Here is a 15,942-nt window from a genome sequence, read left to right as displayed (position 1 = left end):
TGTATAAATCAAGTGAGAGGTACAGTAATGTTCTCTAAGACTTATTTACAGACTGCAACCATTGAAGTCTCCCTCTGATGGCCAGTCACAATTATGCACATTGGCTTCACTCTCCAGATCTGTTGACTAAATCCATTTTTATTTACAGTCCTTCGGTACAACCTCACCTCTTTGGTCCCGCTTTGTTGCTTTGCTGTTGACTCAACAGTCTGCAGCAGTGCGCAGGCCATGCCAGCCCTTTAACATGCCTCGGGTGAGAGTTGTGTTTGGCTGTGGTTCCCTCTGTCTCACCCTCCCAACGTAGAGTATCACTTACTCCAAACCAACTTTGCCGTTGGTTATTGGCTAACAAGGACCAGATTAACTGTGTTTTCATTGTCCACATGGTACCAATAGAGGAGCTTCCTTGCTCAAGAGCGTGCGTTGTCTCATGTCTGTGTCTTGCATGACTCAGATGTCACTAGTTTAGATAATGGTAAATTGGATTTTCAGACAAATGCACAAGACTTGATTAAACAAAGGCAGAGAATACACTTTTTCCAAAATTACATTTCTATCACACACACCGTACAGCCGTACTATAAATGTATAGAATTGTCCGATATTTTGGCGAACGTTTATACTGTATCTGTTGTTAATTTGAAACATTTGGCCCAGATGTTTATTTCTATTATGTTGGGGTTTTTATTTTTTACAATTCATCACATCAATTTGAGATTAAAACACCTGCCACAGTGTTTATGATGACAGAATATATAGAGAGCCAATATACAGCCCACTTCCTGTAATGAGGCATAAATTTCCTGTCATGTTGTGGTTTGAAACATCATAATATCCCTCTGTGCATGCCTCTGGGTGTGAGGATAGAGGGATTATGGTGTCCCATCAGTGACAAGGGGGGCGGCTGGAGAGGCTATTATGGTATTTCCCCAGAGAGGCAAAGAAAGAAGTGGCTGAGGTGGGTGGCACAGCATCCTGTAAGGAGAGAGGAGGACACCAGTGTGATGCGAGTAGCTCACAAGCTGTCACTACATGAGGGCTCCTCCCCCTAGTTCCACATACTCCCAGTGCGAGGTTGGAGGTCAGCAGGCCTCAGTAGATGTGCCGTTACAGGCAAAGAAGAAAATTGTTTGTTTGGGAGCTTTTTTATTTCATTTAAAACATACGTGTAAACTGTTGGTTTTTTTCCCCCTCCAAGTTCTACTTTAGCAGTTTTTTTTTTTAAATTTAAACAACCCACCAAAGCTGAGTAAAGCAATGTGACTGACTAATGAGGCGGTTGGTAGAACACCCTCCCTCTCTAATCCCTGCTCAAAGTCAAATAAATAGAGTCTCCGTCAGCATGGCTGTCTGGCCCCAGAGTCACTTCAAGTCAGGAGCGTTTGTATTATTTGACCTAACAAGCATCTCTCATGTCATTGACTCACCTAAAGATTTGTTTTCCTCCCCCATATCTGATTCAGTCTCCACTTTCTTTGCTAATTTCTTGGACAACACCCTCTTGCACTGCTGCTTGCCCCCCCCCCAACTCCTCCCCTGCTTTCTAGGCTACGTCTAGACTACTCTGACCCAAGTGTGTTTCTCCCTCTGTGGCCTCTAATGGTTTATTTTGTGTCAAACCAGATTTTTGTCTTTACTTTGGGTGATTGAGAGGAGCAATTTTTTCCCAGTCAGCCATTCTTTTCTTTTTGCTGCACAATTACAAGATTAATCACTTGTATTTATGTATTGCCAGGAGTGTTTACCACTGCTTTCAATTAAAGCCTGCTTGGAAAAAGGCCAGTGTGTGTGACAGGTCACTAACCTGGTCCTCTGATTGAGAACCAAACACCACAGACTGTATTGCAGACTGTGTTACAGTACGTGTCCTGTAGTGCAGGAGCTTTGAGTGGTCAACAACACGGGAAGAGTGCTATTCAACTTTTGCTTTGCCAGCCGTCAGATTTTGGTTCGGATGACTGGCAGAGTGGCAGGATATCATTCTGGGTTCTGGGTTGTACCTTCAGCAAAATGATAGATACAGCTCATAACAGCAGAAAATCTAATGAAACACCATAAATACAACACTGTTGCCTTTACTTTCTTTGTACAGCTGTCCCCACCTGCCTTCTTCTGCTTCTTGTAGCCTTGAGCATCTGCCAATATCAGTCCAATACAGTCTCTATACGAGATTACACTTGGCTGTTTTGCTTTTTTCTTCTTTTATCTTAAAATAGGGCCACATAGTTCACACGACTCTTTTATGTGTGATATTTACTGTTTTTGGATTGTATTGGATTTAGCATTGTTTTCTTTTGCAAACATCTGATATCTGATCTAGTGATTTTGACCTGTATCAGACTGGTACCAATAAGGAATATCATATTTGCTTGTATCTGTGCCTGCCTGCATCTCACATCCTTTATTGCGTGCTGAAATGGATCGAGTGCAGTCTTGCCCAGCCTGCACCAACGGTTCTCTTTGGTGTGGCAGACCCTGGTGTTTATCAATATTGTGCTTCGCGCCTGTTCATGTGCTGCAATAATTAGTTCTGCTGTTCCTGCTCTCAGACCAGCCTTTTCCAGGGAGTCCCTCAGTGGATTCCTCCCCTTTTCATTAGTGTTTCTGAGTGTACACAGACAAGTGTGTGAGATCAGCTGATTACAAACACATTTTTTTAGCTGTCCCTGTGGGGACATTTTTTTTGGGGGGAACAACCCACAGACACACACATTTTAAGCACAAACACATTTGACAGAATTTTGTGACAATGGACAGTATTGTTTAAAAACTCTCAGTAGATAAATGCATAACAACAAGCTGCCACTTTTCAAAACATCCCCAGAAACCTTCCAGATATAGTTTTTCATTCTTTTCCCCCCAAACAGTTCTCGTGTTTTTCTTCACTACCTGGTGTCCAATGGGAAGTGAAATGGTTCTATACGTCTTGGCGTATTAGTTTACAACTAGAGGCTGCCTGTGGTTTCTGTGGCAAGTTTGGTTTTGTACCTCACTTTCCTTTGATTAATCTTGGCCCATTTCTTAGAATAAACAGAAGTTTGTAGATTTCCATGTTCACCGTGCACTCACACGTTGCACTAAATCATATGCTTGTATGTCTTGTAAACACACAAGTTTATACTCAACCCTAAAGTGTTTACTCCAGCGGCCTTGTTGTGGTTTATAGTCGACTCAGCCCACAGAGCTTTGTTTACCACTTTCAGGCTTTTCTCTACGACTGTATAATGATGAAATTCATGCGTCACACTCGACTCCACCATTGTTGGGTTGTAGTTCTGAATGAGTGAACTTGTGAATTGATGGTGCAGACCAAAGTTGAAGCCAGACCTTAATGACTATGACAGTTGTTGCCCATCTGTTTGTGGGGCAGGACAACTCGGGCTGTGCCCTCCTTCTCTGCTTTAATTAGAGTGTCTAGAAGGAGGAGTCTACGAAGTGCAATCTGTCTGGTCCGCTGGTCTGCGGCCACTGTCACAGGAATCACCAGCTGCTTCAGGCTTCCTATCAGCTGGTGTAACAATGGTCACTCTGGACAATAATTGGATAAGATTCACCCCTTTTGTATAATTCAGCAGCCATCTATCTCACTTGTGTCTTAATGCCCGACCCTTTCTTCCTGTCTGTCTTTCTTTCTTTCTTTCCGTCTGTCTTTCTTTGTCGTGTAGCTGCTGACTAAGAATCATGAGCCTGTACTTTGGCTAGTTTATTAGCATTTTTACAAGAAAAACATAAGAAATTAATTGGTAATGGTGTAAAAACCTTATTAAACAACTACTCGGAAAAATGCAAATACTGACTTTTCTGTAATTATAAATAAAGGCTATCACTTTTTTTTGTTACATTATTTACAAAACAAGATATTTTGGATGATTTTTGTTTTATATCTATATTATGAATATAGTGTGCAAGTTTTCCATGATATTATGGTAACACGTTGTTTTCATCCCGTTCAGTTTTATGCAAATTCAGCTTTTGGTGTATACATATGCTGTTGTGATAATTATATGCAAACATGATTCCTGTGGTGTGTAGGATGTATCATCGCTAGATGCTTTTTTCCGTTTGCTTAGACAGTCGACTGCTTTACCTAACACAAAGATCAACATTCCCGAAGCGCCAAGCTGTAAACGCACAGAACAAACCTTTTATTTCAAACAGAATATTCCTGGTGAAATGTGTTTGCCGTGGTGTGTTGCATTCATAGACCACCTAATGATAGTATGTCAGGGAAGTTGACTGTAATCCTTTTCGTCATCGTTGTTCTATCATCATAACAGATGCATCTGTCAGCAGAGGGGAAGAAAAGGCAGTGATGAGCAGAGCGACTCTTGTCTGGTTTTCTTAGGCGGCCAGGACTGGGCAGGTCCCACTTACGCTCTTTAATACCATTTGATAAGCCGCTATGAAAGAGCTGCATTTTTTTTTTCTTTTAGCCCAGAAGCTTTTAGGTAGGTGTGTTGATGGGAGGGTTAAGAGAGGGGTTAAGCCAAGCTCACTGACTCAGACCCAGTTCATTAGCCATGGAAACTGTTAGCAACGTACAAAAAGGAAGTCACAACGAGGATCTTTATACAAACAGTGCTTCAACAGGCATTTTTCATTATGCTGAATGTAAACGGGTTTTTTTAATGTCAAACATGAAATGATTGTTCAGTGCGTCGTCGTATGTGTGTGTGCGTCTAACACCGGAATCAAGGAGCAGTTCCCTCCGCAGCAAGCATGAATGACAGATGAAGAGCTTATCTGTAATTTGGTGAAGCGCTTCAATGTGTTCAGGCTTGTTGGCAAGTTCCCATCTGCAGAACAAAAGCACTGCTAAGAGGCTGGATTTTCGTGTTGTCACAGCAATTTGGAGCCTGTAGCCGCTGAAGGTGCAGGAGTGACCTGCAGTGCGCAACACGTACCTCTGCAGTTGTGTGAAGAAAACCCTTCATCAACAGCTCCCCTCCAGCTCCTTTCCTCCCGGTCGACCCAGGCACAAACATGCCCGATAGTCAGTGCACACTCCTGGCTTTATATTTGTTGATTTTATAAGACTCTATAGCAACAGCATCTGACCTCCTGCCAATTATTCTATCATCACAGGACACAGGACCTAACTATTTACATGTGTCCATAAATCTAATGTGCGGAAATCATGCATTATTCCACAATTTCAGGGGTTTATTTAAGTTAAAAAAAAAGTTGAAGTGAGAAATAGAAAAAATATTCAATTTCTTTTTCAAGATCAGAACAGAAGAATATCGTATGAAAATGGTAATGCATTTTCAATAATACTATAATAATGATAATGATGAATTTATTGCTGATGTGTTTTGGTATAAGTTTCAATATGGGGATTTTGCAGTGTGAGAGAGATATGGTAAAAAAACAAAAACAAAAAAATAATAGTATGCGTGCACTAAAAACGCCATTAAATCTAAGAAATAAAAATAATACTACACCATTATTTGAAAACAATTGGCTTGTCAAAATTACAAAATTAGTTTACTTTGCTCTCTTCAAAAAGCTCCCCAGTCTGTTTTTATTAAAATACCTTTTTTACATGAGAAAAACCTTTTTAAGAAGCTTAAAAATCTGAACATGTTTTAATTACACTCAATTATTTGATTATATGCATAAAATTTTTATTGATTTAGTTATCAATGAATAGCTGATGAATTGTTGCAGCCCTAGAAATTAACTTTGTGTAATTATAGAAGACGTGTATTTTAAAATCTACAGCTCTGTTATATCATTTATTTGTGTGCTTTTAACCTTCAGTAGGTTGCCCTCTTAATGGTATAACGGACAACCTTTTATCCAACACTGCAGTCTTGAGTAAAAAGACAATTGAAAGAAATTATAATTTGAACAAACTAAGTATAGGCTAAGTACCACTTAGGCTGTAATTTAAGGCTGCTATTAGCTCAAAACTTTCACATCTTAAGTGCGAGATGAGCTCCTCTGCGAGTAAGTGTGTCTTGATAGTGCTAAAGGTCAAAGAAAGATCTCTGAACAGGATTACATGGTTCTTAAATCTGTGTAAATGCTGACACAACAGGTGAAGTGATGCAAGTGGAAACTTAATGCTTTATTATTTTAAGACCGCTCTGAATCATTTCCTGTCCTCTCCCGAATATTTAAATGTTTTTTTGTTTTTTTTTTAATTTTACAGTACGTTTCTCTATTGCTTTGTTCTTTGTTTAACCAAGTGGCATTTTCTCGGTTTCACTTACTCTGTGGTCCTCCGTCGAGACCACCCTGGTGCTAAGTGGAGCCTGCAGAGCTTGTGCCTTTCACTGAAACTTGACTGTGGAGGGGCGGAGTTGGGTTGTGCACTTTTGAGATTAAACAGGAATACTTCAGGGATCACTTTGTTTCAGGTTTCAACCCCTTGCAACCCCCCCCCCATAGGAGAAAGAGAGGTTCTCTCCTTGGTGAGAGCCATGTAATCCCCTGTCCAGCCGGTGGCTCGTCGTCACCTAACTGTACCTCTGTTTCTGTCTGTCCTTGCCTCAACAGAACAATGCGGACCAAGTTGCCTTCAGAGTGGGCGGCGGCCTGTTGGCGCTGGAACAAATTCTGCATGTCATCACCACCGCTTCCACACCCACTGCTGTTCCTCGTATTCCTCTCAAGTGAGTATTAGCACCAAATTGAAATATTCAATTACTTGTAAATAAAGCAGACAGCTTGAATTTAAGTATTTTCCTATGATTTCATACACAACACAAGACAGTTGCTATGCACTTTTTTTTCACTATTATGTCTTTTGACTCAAGTTCATATTTCAAGCTTGCATGGGTGAGCCATTGTATTAGCTGATAACAATTTGGTTTTGGACATGCAGCTTGTTTAATCGGCTTAAATCTAAATTTAGGTTGACTGTCAGCACTCTGTGATTGTATTGTATTGAATTGGGCTTCCATGCATGATCTTTTAATCTATAATGATCTTAAAATAAAGGTCTTTTTGTCACCTTGTCCTACAATGTAACTCCATAGTGTTAATCTAATGAACACTGGTGCTGTAGAGCTTTTTGTGTCTTTTTTGGGTGCGTATGAATTTTTTGATCAATTTAGGGATTAGGAGTTAAGAAATGTATCCTATTTATTTCAGATTATTTCTGGTAATCTAATTTGAGGTTGGATTAAAATTGAAGGTGAAATGAGATGTAAAATGAAGGTGAAAATGTGATGTATTCTTATCTCATTAAGCTGGTGTTTTGCAGATCTACATCATTTTCATGGGGCATTAATGAAAATATCAACAACGCTTAATTAAATTAATCAGTACATTTTCAGTTTGCTTTTCTTTGGTTATGAAATTAATACAATTATATTAGCTGCTTTTAATTGGACTGAGCTGTATATTCACAAGGCCGTAACTCCTCTTTAAGTGCATCCTTTATCTAACCTCACTGACAACACACTGTACTCCCAATTTGTAGTTGTTTATGCACTCACAAAACAACTGGTCATACTTACTTCATCTCAATAAATATTATGAAACTGCATTGATGAGTCGCAGTGTTGCCCGACTAGTAATGGAAAGCCTTTTTTATTTCCATAATCAATTTGTGTTCATTCTTTTCCTCTGCAAACACAAAAGCACACATGTCCCATTTGTCATTTATAGTGCAGAATATTTTTGAGTTGTGTGTCTGACGTTTGCGTGTCCTGCCTGGTAGATAACCTTAAAGAGGCTGCCTTACTCACTAGTGGGACTCTGTAATGGACTTGAATGGCCTTGCTCCCCCATTCATTAGCATTTTCTGGTCTTCGAATCCCCCGCTAATGGACAAATGCGTCTTATATTTATAAGGCTTTTAAAGGTCATCACATGTATATTGATTTTCTCGTATTCCATCTTCCTCAGTCATTGTAGTCTGAGAGAATTCCAAGCAGACTTCTGAACTGGGAGACATTTATTTCTTTAAATGGAAACACTCTTCTTTTTGAACATTTGTTTACTTGTTTTGTTTTTTGGGGGTTGGGGGTTGCACAATCATACACAACATTGTGTTATCATCAAACCATGTAAAATACAAGAGAGGTCCAACTCAAACCTTGTGATGTGGCTCGGTGAGATTGGCAGAGTCAGTAGCTGGTGACGATATGCAACACAAGGACACAGCCAGCTGTCCACTTATCACTATCCGTCATCTGGATGGCTGTGTGGCCTAATGGGCGGCTATACTGACGCTAGCCCCAGAGTGCGCTACATTATCTGTTTACAGTGATGCTGCCGTATTGATCACCTCCTCCCCCGCCAGATAAGTAGAGTGATTTACAAAAAAAGGCAGCTGCGGAGATGCTCCTGCCATATCTCTCCCCAGGGAGGCTGATTCCATCTTGTTACCATTATATTAATGAGCTAATTCCTCTACAAGGTTCTGCTGATGTCCTAGTGTAACCCTATGGTCACTCGGATGTCTACTCTAGCATCCACTCATTTACTTTAGCTGGAAAGAATGTAGATTAAACATTTCTGTTATGAGTCGGATGTAATGATGTTTTTTGTGTTTGTTTTGTCTTGTGGCTTTTGTCATCTACTAGAGAAACTGTTAGTGAATGAGCTCAGTTCATAGAGCATTATGCACTTGGAAAACTCTAAATTCAAAAGTTTAGATTCTTATCTCTTCGTGGTGTGTTGACAATTCTCATTGGTTAAAACAGTGGCAGGGCTAAGAAGGGAACATGGTGTTAACTTCACATGTTAACCCAATTTGTATTTCCACCTCTGTCTCACATGACCTGGTGCATCCTGTGAAATTGGATCCACTACCTGTGGTTTTATTTCAGGATGTTTTCCGCCATTTGTGTGTGTGTGTGAGCGCGCACACACACACGCTCCTGTGCATGATGCTGTGTGACGGCTCATCAGATTTCTGCCCCTTCATACCTGGCCAGAGTAGATGTCTTGGACGCACTCAGGGTATCAGAGAGATCAACAGCAGAATCAAATTAAATGTCATTTAGATAGCAGTGAATGAGGGAATTGTTTGACAGCACAGGGAGATGGATTTGCTCCTCACCTTTTATTTTGGCTTAGGATTCTTTTTCTTCCCCTGAACACAAATTTACCCTGTTTAAGAGGCAGGGACTCAACCTGATCTAGAGGTTGTTCACATTTCTCCAGCGTTGCTCCAGTCAGGCTTGACTGTGCACATAGGAAATGCACAGAGAGGGCGAGAAATGTGAAACTTAGGTTGAGGTGCACCGATCTCCGGGCTGATAACTTGAGAAAACGACAAAAAGCATAAAGAGCCTTGTATGTGTTTATCTTGTTGTCAGCTGAAAGGAGAGTTGGCTATTTACTATAATAAATGGCTTTTGTTGAATGATTGACAAAACCCATAACCCCCTTGTTTATGAACCCAAGATTATGTTTTTAACCAAACTGCATATAAACCTTAAATAAAGTAATATTTTAGTAAATGTAGATTTATTGTTGAACTCCACTCATAGTCTTAGCCTTATCAAGTGTGTACCTGTAGGCCACCCAGGCAGAGACCCAGAGGGCTGCAGGGTGGCGAGACAGGATCAGGTGTGATCAGGTGTGCTTCATCCTTCTACCTATTGGGCTCATTTCTCTTTGGACCTGATTAGGTTTACACGTAAAATGGTATTCACTGGCTGTGTGAGGTTTTTTTTTTGTCTGCATCAGTGCCTAACAACTTTAAAATGCTTCAATTTTCACGGCATCAGCGCTCTAAAAATGACAGTGCAGTACGTGGGTGAAGATGGATAGCAGCTGTGGTCATCTTGCGGCCCTTTTTTGTAATACAATAAGTAGAAGGTGTAGGTGGGGGAAATGTTGCCTTTCTAGATGGGGCAGGGCACATCAGTCCCTGCAACAAAAAACAAAAAAAAGGAATTGTGCAACACGAGACTGGCTGGCATGGCACTTCACTAAATTGTTCCACAAAATCTTTGACTGGAGCTGTCATTGAGGGGCATTGAGACAGAGAGATTCCCAGAGAGGGCGGACTATCAGGTGTCATGCTCATCAAGCTCAATTAGGTGGGAGGAAACCAAAGACAGATCACTGTGATGGTTCATTGTACAGGCTGGTGTAAGGGCATAACTCAGACATGTCTTTTACAGGCTTCGCATTTGTTCAAAGTCATCCAAAGACAAGCCTGATTAGCTGTGTTACAAAGCAATTGCATGCTCATTACATGAGTGGTTGAGTGAGCCGATTTGGGAAGCCTGAGGGTCACAAGTGATTTAATTAAAATATGATATGAGTGAGGTTGAGGGAAATAAATGCCATGCCATTTTTTTTTTTTTTTTTATTTACGACTTACATTACCCTATTTATAGAATCAAGTTTTAATTGTTAAATGAAAGAAAAAACATTTCTTTGTGCATTTATTTGTTAAACTTCGGATGGTCAACAGGTTTTGCGTGGCTGGATTCCAAGGAGCGACACTGCTCTGAATGCAGCTCTGACTCATCATTATTATCATTATTATTATTATTATTATTATTATTATTATTATTATTGTTGTGTGTCTTATTTTTTATTTTTTTATTTTTATCCAAGTTGTCAGCAGGTGTGATCAACAGGGACGTGATCCTAGAAACCACAATAGTGACTTCAGGCCTCTGAAGTAACGCTTGTCCTTTGCAGGAATGTACATGACAGCCATGACAGTTTGAATTTTATAAGCTGTGTGAAGCATATAATTATACAATTGTATTTGAGAGCTGGCATTTGAGTTGTTGTTTTAGTATTTGCCGAGCTTTGTCTCATGTTCGCTGGAGAGTCCTGATTCTGCATGGCTGCACACAAAGTATAGTTTTGGTGGGATCTTGTGTTACCTCACCTCTTCAGTGCACTCAACCATTATGGGTACCGGGTAGACTTTTTATACAGTCTTTATGCTTTAATATAATTACTGTCACTATAGCTGGCATGCTAGTTGGCAGTTTTCAGGAAAGCTGATTTTCTGATAGTGCTGTGTTGCTTTTTTTTTTCCCAAGTGGACAGAGGTAAGATTCCGTGTTAGATTTGGACACAATCCCATTGGACTAAAAATAATGTTTCTCACATTAACACCGCATTCCATGTCTGACAGCTTTACACTTGCAACGGCAGTAATGCTTCGACAAAACAACTAATCTGCCCACTAGCGGATCCAAAGCACAGGAAAGAGAGGGTAGAGGATATATATTATATGAGAGCGAAAGAGAGAGAGATCTATATAGAGGATAGAGGAAGTTATTGACAGACCTGGGTCTGCCCCAGGCTAATCTATTTTCCTTCACCATGCCATTGCCAGCATGGTTTAACTGAAAATGCACAGCAGATGTCAAGGTTTCGGTAGATATCAAAATGTTTACCATTTGAAATAAACATAGCCTACTTTAGGCACTGGAGAGACAGATTTCTCTCTTCCACTGAGCAGATAGGACATGCCATTCTGCCAATGGAAAAAATATACAGTTGTCAGAAAATATTAACTGATGAAACCAGGGTTAGGGGGAGTAGCAGTCACAGCAGAATGATTGGTCAGTTATCTGAAGCATTAATCTTCTCTGGGACTTGTTTTGAGCAGACATAATACAGAGGCTGGCTCGGCCCTGCCTGCTGCCTGGCGGCTGTGAAGAGCTGCTGAGAGGAATAGTTTTATCTCTCCAGCGGAAATGCTGCACCATCTCAGCCAAGATGGGGCTGAGATTGTGTTCAGCTTCTCCGAAGGTGGCTCTCGTGAGGGGAGTCTCCACATAAGCAGCTGATATGATTCCCCAAATCGGCTTCCTTACTTGCACTGACGGTGAGATTGACTTGAGAAGACAAACTACACCCTTTTAAGAGGCGTGTGTTTGGTTTCCTGGTGACTGCTGATAGTCTTGTCCATGCCTCGGGGAAGACATTTACATGAGAGTACTGCTATCGTTGTGCCTTGTGCCGTTTCTAACTTGTGATTAATAATGATTTGTTATCTTTTTGTCAGATCTCTCTGTGCTGCTGTAAACACCTACTACCTGGCATGTTCCTGTTGCCCACTCAACTGTGCCTATGTGCTGCTTAGCAACAAGATAGCGCTTTTCATTGACCTGCTGATGCATCAGCTAACAGTAAGTGTTTGCACCCTCAAAAGCAAATTATTATTATATATATCTGCAAGTACTGTAACTTTGTGATCAATATGTTCATAAAGAATCAGAATTGTGTCACATAAATGTATAAATCCTGTGTTTTCTTGACATGTTGTGCACAGTGCTATGACCACAGAGAAAGTCCTGTCTTTGATGGCAGTTGTTCCTGCTGTAGTGTTAATAAAAGACAGAGCAAGGCAAGCTAGTGGGTAACAAACCATTGCTCTAGTCTGCTACAGATGCGTCCTGACTGACGACGCAGGCAGGCAGGCAGGCTGCACTGTGGCGACATGTCGGCCCGTATCCTTCAGCACTCTCCAAGAACGACTGTAAACATCAGCCCACTCCAAACTTCTAAAGGTGGCGGCTCGCTGGGGCTGCCTAAACTCACAACACAGACAGGACAAGGCTCAGGCACAGGCTTGTGGTACATACATGAACTCTACTGGGGCTTCCTTCTCCAGTGCCGAGTTCCAATCCAAAGCAGTCATATTTCCTTAGGGCGAGCAGGGAAAGGTTAGCCCGTATGTTTCAGTTTATATAAAACATATCCCTGCAGCTGCTCTGCTGACTGACATATCCAACAGCACTGCAGGAGACAAACTAACTGTTGTCCAAGTGAGCGATGCAGATTAAGAATTGGACTCGACAAACTTGTGCTCCTGCACGCCCCCTCTTTGATGAGTTGCAATTTAACTATTACTTGTACGTGTGCATGTCTATGTTCTGTGTTATGTTCTGGTATGCGTGTGCATAAGCAATAGAGTAAAGCAGTGGGGGTAGTGCTGCCATGTGAGCATGTCCACTTTTAATTAGATTTGTGGAGAATGTCGGTGGATTTACCTTTGCTGTCAGCATTCACCCCAACCATTAGACCAAATGAGAATGGGTTTAAACTTCTTAGCAGCACTATATTTAAAAAAAAGACTTCACTTCTGCACATATATCTCATGAAGTTTGTCTGAAAATGTGAAACGGCAAAATGCTCCTCTAATTTAGTGTCTTGTACAGCATTTTTTTAAGGACTAGAGTAAATCTTTTCTTGATTACACCAGCTTTCTTGCTGTGTTTGTGTGCCTCCACCATAAATATACTACGATTGTTGTTGTTTAATATTAAAACGATTCTAATTAAAAAGTGGAATATAGCTAAAATTATATGGAAAGATAAAACGAAGGCTGAGTGTTGGAAATTAAAGTACTCTGTTGTTATTTTGTCTTTGAGGTTTTAGCATTAGGGTTTCTTAAAGAAGCTGTCCCAATAGTTTCCCCCCAGTTTATTAATTCTTGAATTTTTCTTTTCTTGCAGCTCTATGTCCCAGATGAGGACAAGCCCATTTTTGGGCGCACTGTGAACAAACAAGTATTTGAGGGTTTGACAACATGCCTGCTACAGACCACGGCTACTATCTTTGGGTCCCTGTGGCTACATCTCATTGAGTTTGGACAAGGCGAAAACACACAGATTCCCTCCCCAGATGACAAGGTTAAGCCTTCCACCGAGTCCTTCAACAATCGCACACAAGACCTCATCAGGTATTTTCCTTCCAGTGCTACTGCTTCTCTTCCTCCACGTCTTTTTCTCCTCTCACAACCCTTTCCCTCTTGTAGTACATTCCCCTCCCCTCCATTTCCCTTCGCTGGGTTGAGAGTTGACCCACCTCTGATTTCCTCAGCAGCAATGCCTCGTGTAAAGAATAGGCCGACAAAAAAAATTCAGATCTCTTGGAAGTGGTCCAACTGGTGTCTTAGATTGGGAGAATGGAAGAATGACGATGTATTCTGGCATGCTTCCAGCTTGTGCTTTTTCACATTTAGTGCCACATTTCAAGTAAAATCGGTTCTTGGGGGTGGTGGACAAAGTAGCATAAACAAAGAGCACTTCCAACGCTTTGAAAGGTCCTCTTGAATCTGGTGTTTGAGTTAGCCATGTGGGTACAGGCTGTAGGGGTCTGGGCAGTGTTGCAGTAATGTACGCTGTGAGGAAAGGCAGGCCCAGCCTGATGAAGCCTTATGGAAGAGTGCAGTCTTTTTTTACCATCCCTCCCACAAGCTATGATTCATCTGGACAGAGCAGCTGCACAGGCCCGCCACTCTCATCCACTGACCCGGTCGTAACCCTGGAGACAGGGGAGGGCCTGAGAAAAATGGTATCTCCAGGCTGGTAATCCCAAGTACGAGCTCAAGATTTACCTCAACTGCCTCGTATAATGTATATGTTAGTGAGGAAGGACAAAAGATCAAAACATTTTTAGCTTTTGCAACACTCTCCCATTATACTGGCCCATATATCACATAGAAAGGAGTTTACCATTTCCTTCCCTCTTATTATTAGTTTCTCAGTTTGGCTTTAAGTCCTTTTAGTCCCTTTCCTTGTTATTAATGTTTCCAATCCATGCTCAGAGGTGGAGGATATGGAATAGGAACGGAATAGGTTCGACCACCAAGCCGGTTGACATTCGAGAGAGCATTCACTGTGACGAAAGATTCTTTCAACCCAAGTAAAGCTGTGGAAGAGGATCAAGTCAAAACAATGGGACTTGGTTCAAGTGTCACATGACCTGCAGTGGCAGTTGAAAATTGTCATAATCACCTGTTACTGAGGGCGAGGACCCGGTGAGTGACAGCTCGAACAAAAAAGGTATGCGAAGGCAGCAAAGAGTCAAGACCGTGATAAAATGAGGAGCAGTGGCACAGATCATATCAGTGACTTGAAAGCTTTGATTGGCAGCTGTGGCACTCGCTAGATTTTCATAGATTGTTGGGGCCCCGAGCCTGAAGGTGCAGCTACACTGGAGCTGTGAGATGACGTGCCCAGGTCAGCAGACTGTCAAGGGCCTGGAGCTGGGCTGGCACAGGGGCCAGAACAGCCCTCTAATGACACTATTAGTGGTGATTTGTGGCTGAAAGAGTACAGGGAACATGATCACGAGACCTGTCATTGGCAAAGACAAATTGGAGATATCACAGTAATAGCAGGGGGTGGAGGGCCCAGGTGAGGTATCCACTTTCAGCTACAGTGCTCTGGAAGTATGCACAGTAAAGGCCTTTGTTTGCCTGTGTGAGATGAGCTTTTTGCAAAGGAACTCATTCATGGTAAATTTGCTTTTAAGTTTTCAGTGAAATGTAATCCATGCATGTTTTTTCTCCTGTGTGTCTTACAGCTATGTCGTAAACATTGGTCTGATTGACAAGCTGTACGGATGCTTCCTGTCCGTCCAAAGTCCTGTTGACGAGCACCCCAAGATGTCGGCTTTTCTCCAGCAAGCCTCCGCTCTGCTGCACAACATGTGCAAGATTTGTTTTGTCGCAACTGGACGGTGAGTGTGTGTCTTACACTATACACCTTTTCAAATACATTCCGTGATCTCCTGATCTTCACTAACAAAAAACCCTTCTCCAAGCATCTAACGGCAGAGACTCGGTCACTGTCGGTTCTTAAATGTCTGAAGGATCTGTAAAGACAGGCTCATGGTTACTCAAACAAAGACTGGTTCCTCTGCAATCAGCCAGCAGGTCGTTTCCTCCAGCCAGCTCGCTGGTTAAGCTGTCGTTACTGCAGACAGAGATAGGTATCTACTTGACCCAGCGCCCTGTCACTCACCATAAACCTTAGCCTGCAGTGCGGGGGGAGCCCACCCATGTGCGTTTCAGTGACCTCCACTAAGAGAGGTTTAGTGGCACTGCTGACAGAGGCTAAGCACACAGACGCGCTGAGCGACATCAGCACCACAATTCCTCACCTAAAACGAAAAATAAATGTTGCAGGGTAACATGGTAGCAGGTCCAGATATGCTTTTGTATAATGTTTTACCACAAATGTTGAACTGGAATAACCTTTTATGCGTTTA

General features: G+C 41.7%; 1 protein-coding gene across 4 annotated transcripts in view; it reads left to right on the top strand.

Moving 5' to 3' along the window:
* Positions 1–15,942, top strand: part of scaper (S-phase cyclin A-associated protein in the ER) — a 52,373-nt gene that overhangs the window by 25,975 nt on the left and 10,456 nt on the right. For all 4 annotated transcript variants that reach the window (XM_044026314.1, XM_044026332.1, XM_044026323.1 and 1 more), the window contains 4 exons: positions 6,505–6,620; positions 11,948–12,071; positions 13,401–13,627; positions 15,256–15,411. In XM_044026314.1, the coding sequence (XP_043882249.1) occupies positions 6,505–6,620; positions 11,948–12,071; positions 13,401–13,627; positions 15,256–15,411 (623 nt within the window). The remainder of the gene's footprint in view (positions 1–6,504; positions 6,621–11,947; positions 12,072–13,400; positions 13,628–15,255; positions 15,412–15,942) is intronic.

Source organism: Solea senegalensis, linkage group LG1 (genome assembly GCF_019176455.1).
Source record: "Solea senegalensis isolate Sse05_10M linkage group LG1, IFAPA_SoseM_1, whole genome shotgun sequence".
Taxonomy (NCBI): Eukaryota; Metazoa; Chordata; class Actinopteri; order Pleuronectiformes; family Soleidae; genus Solea; species Solea senegalensis.
This window is presented reverse-complemented; position numbering and strand designations above follow the sequence as displayed.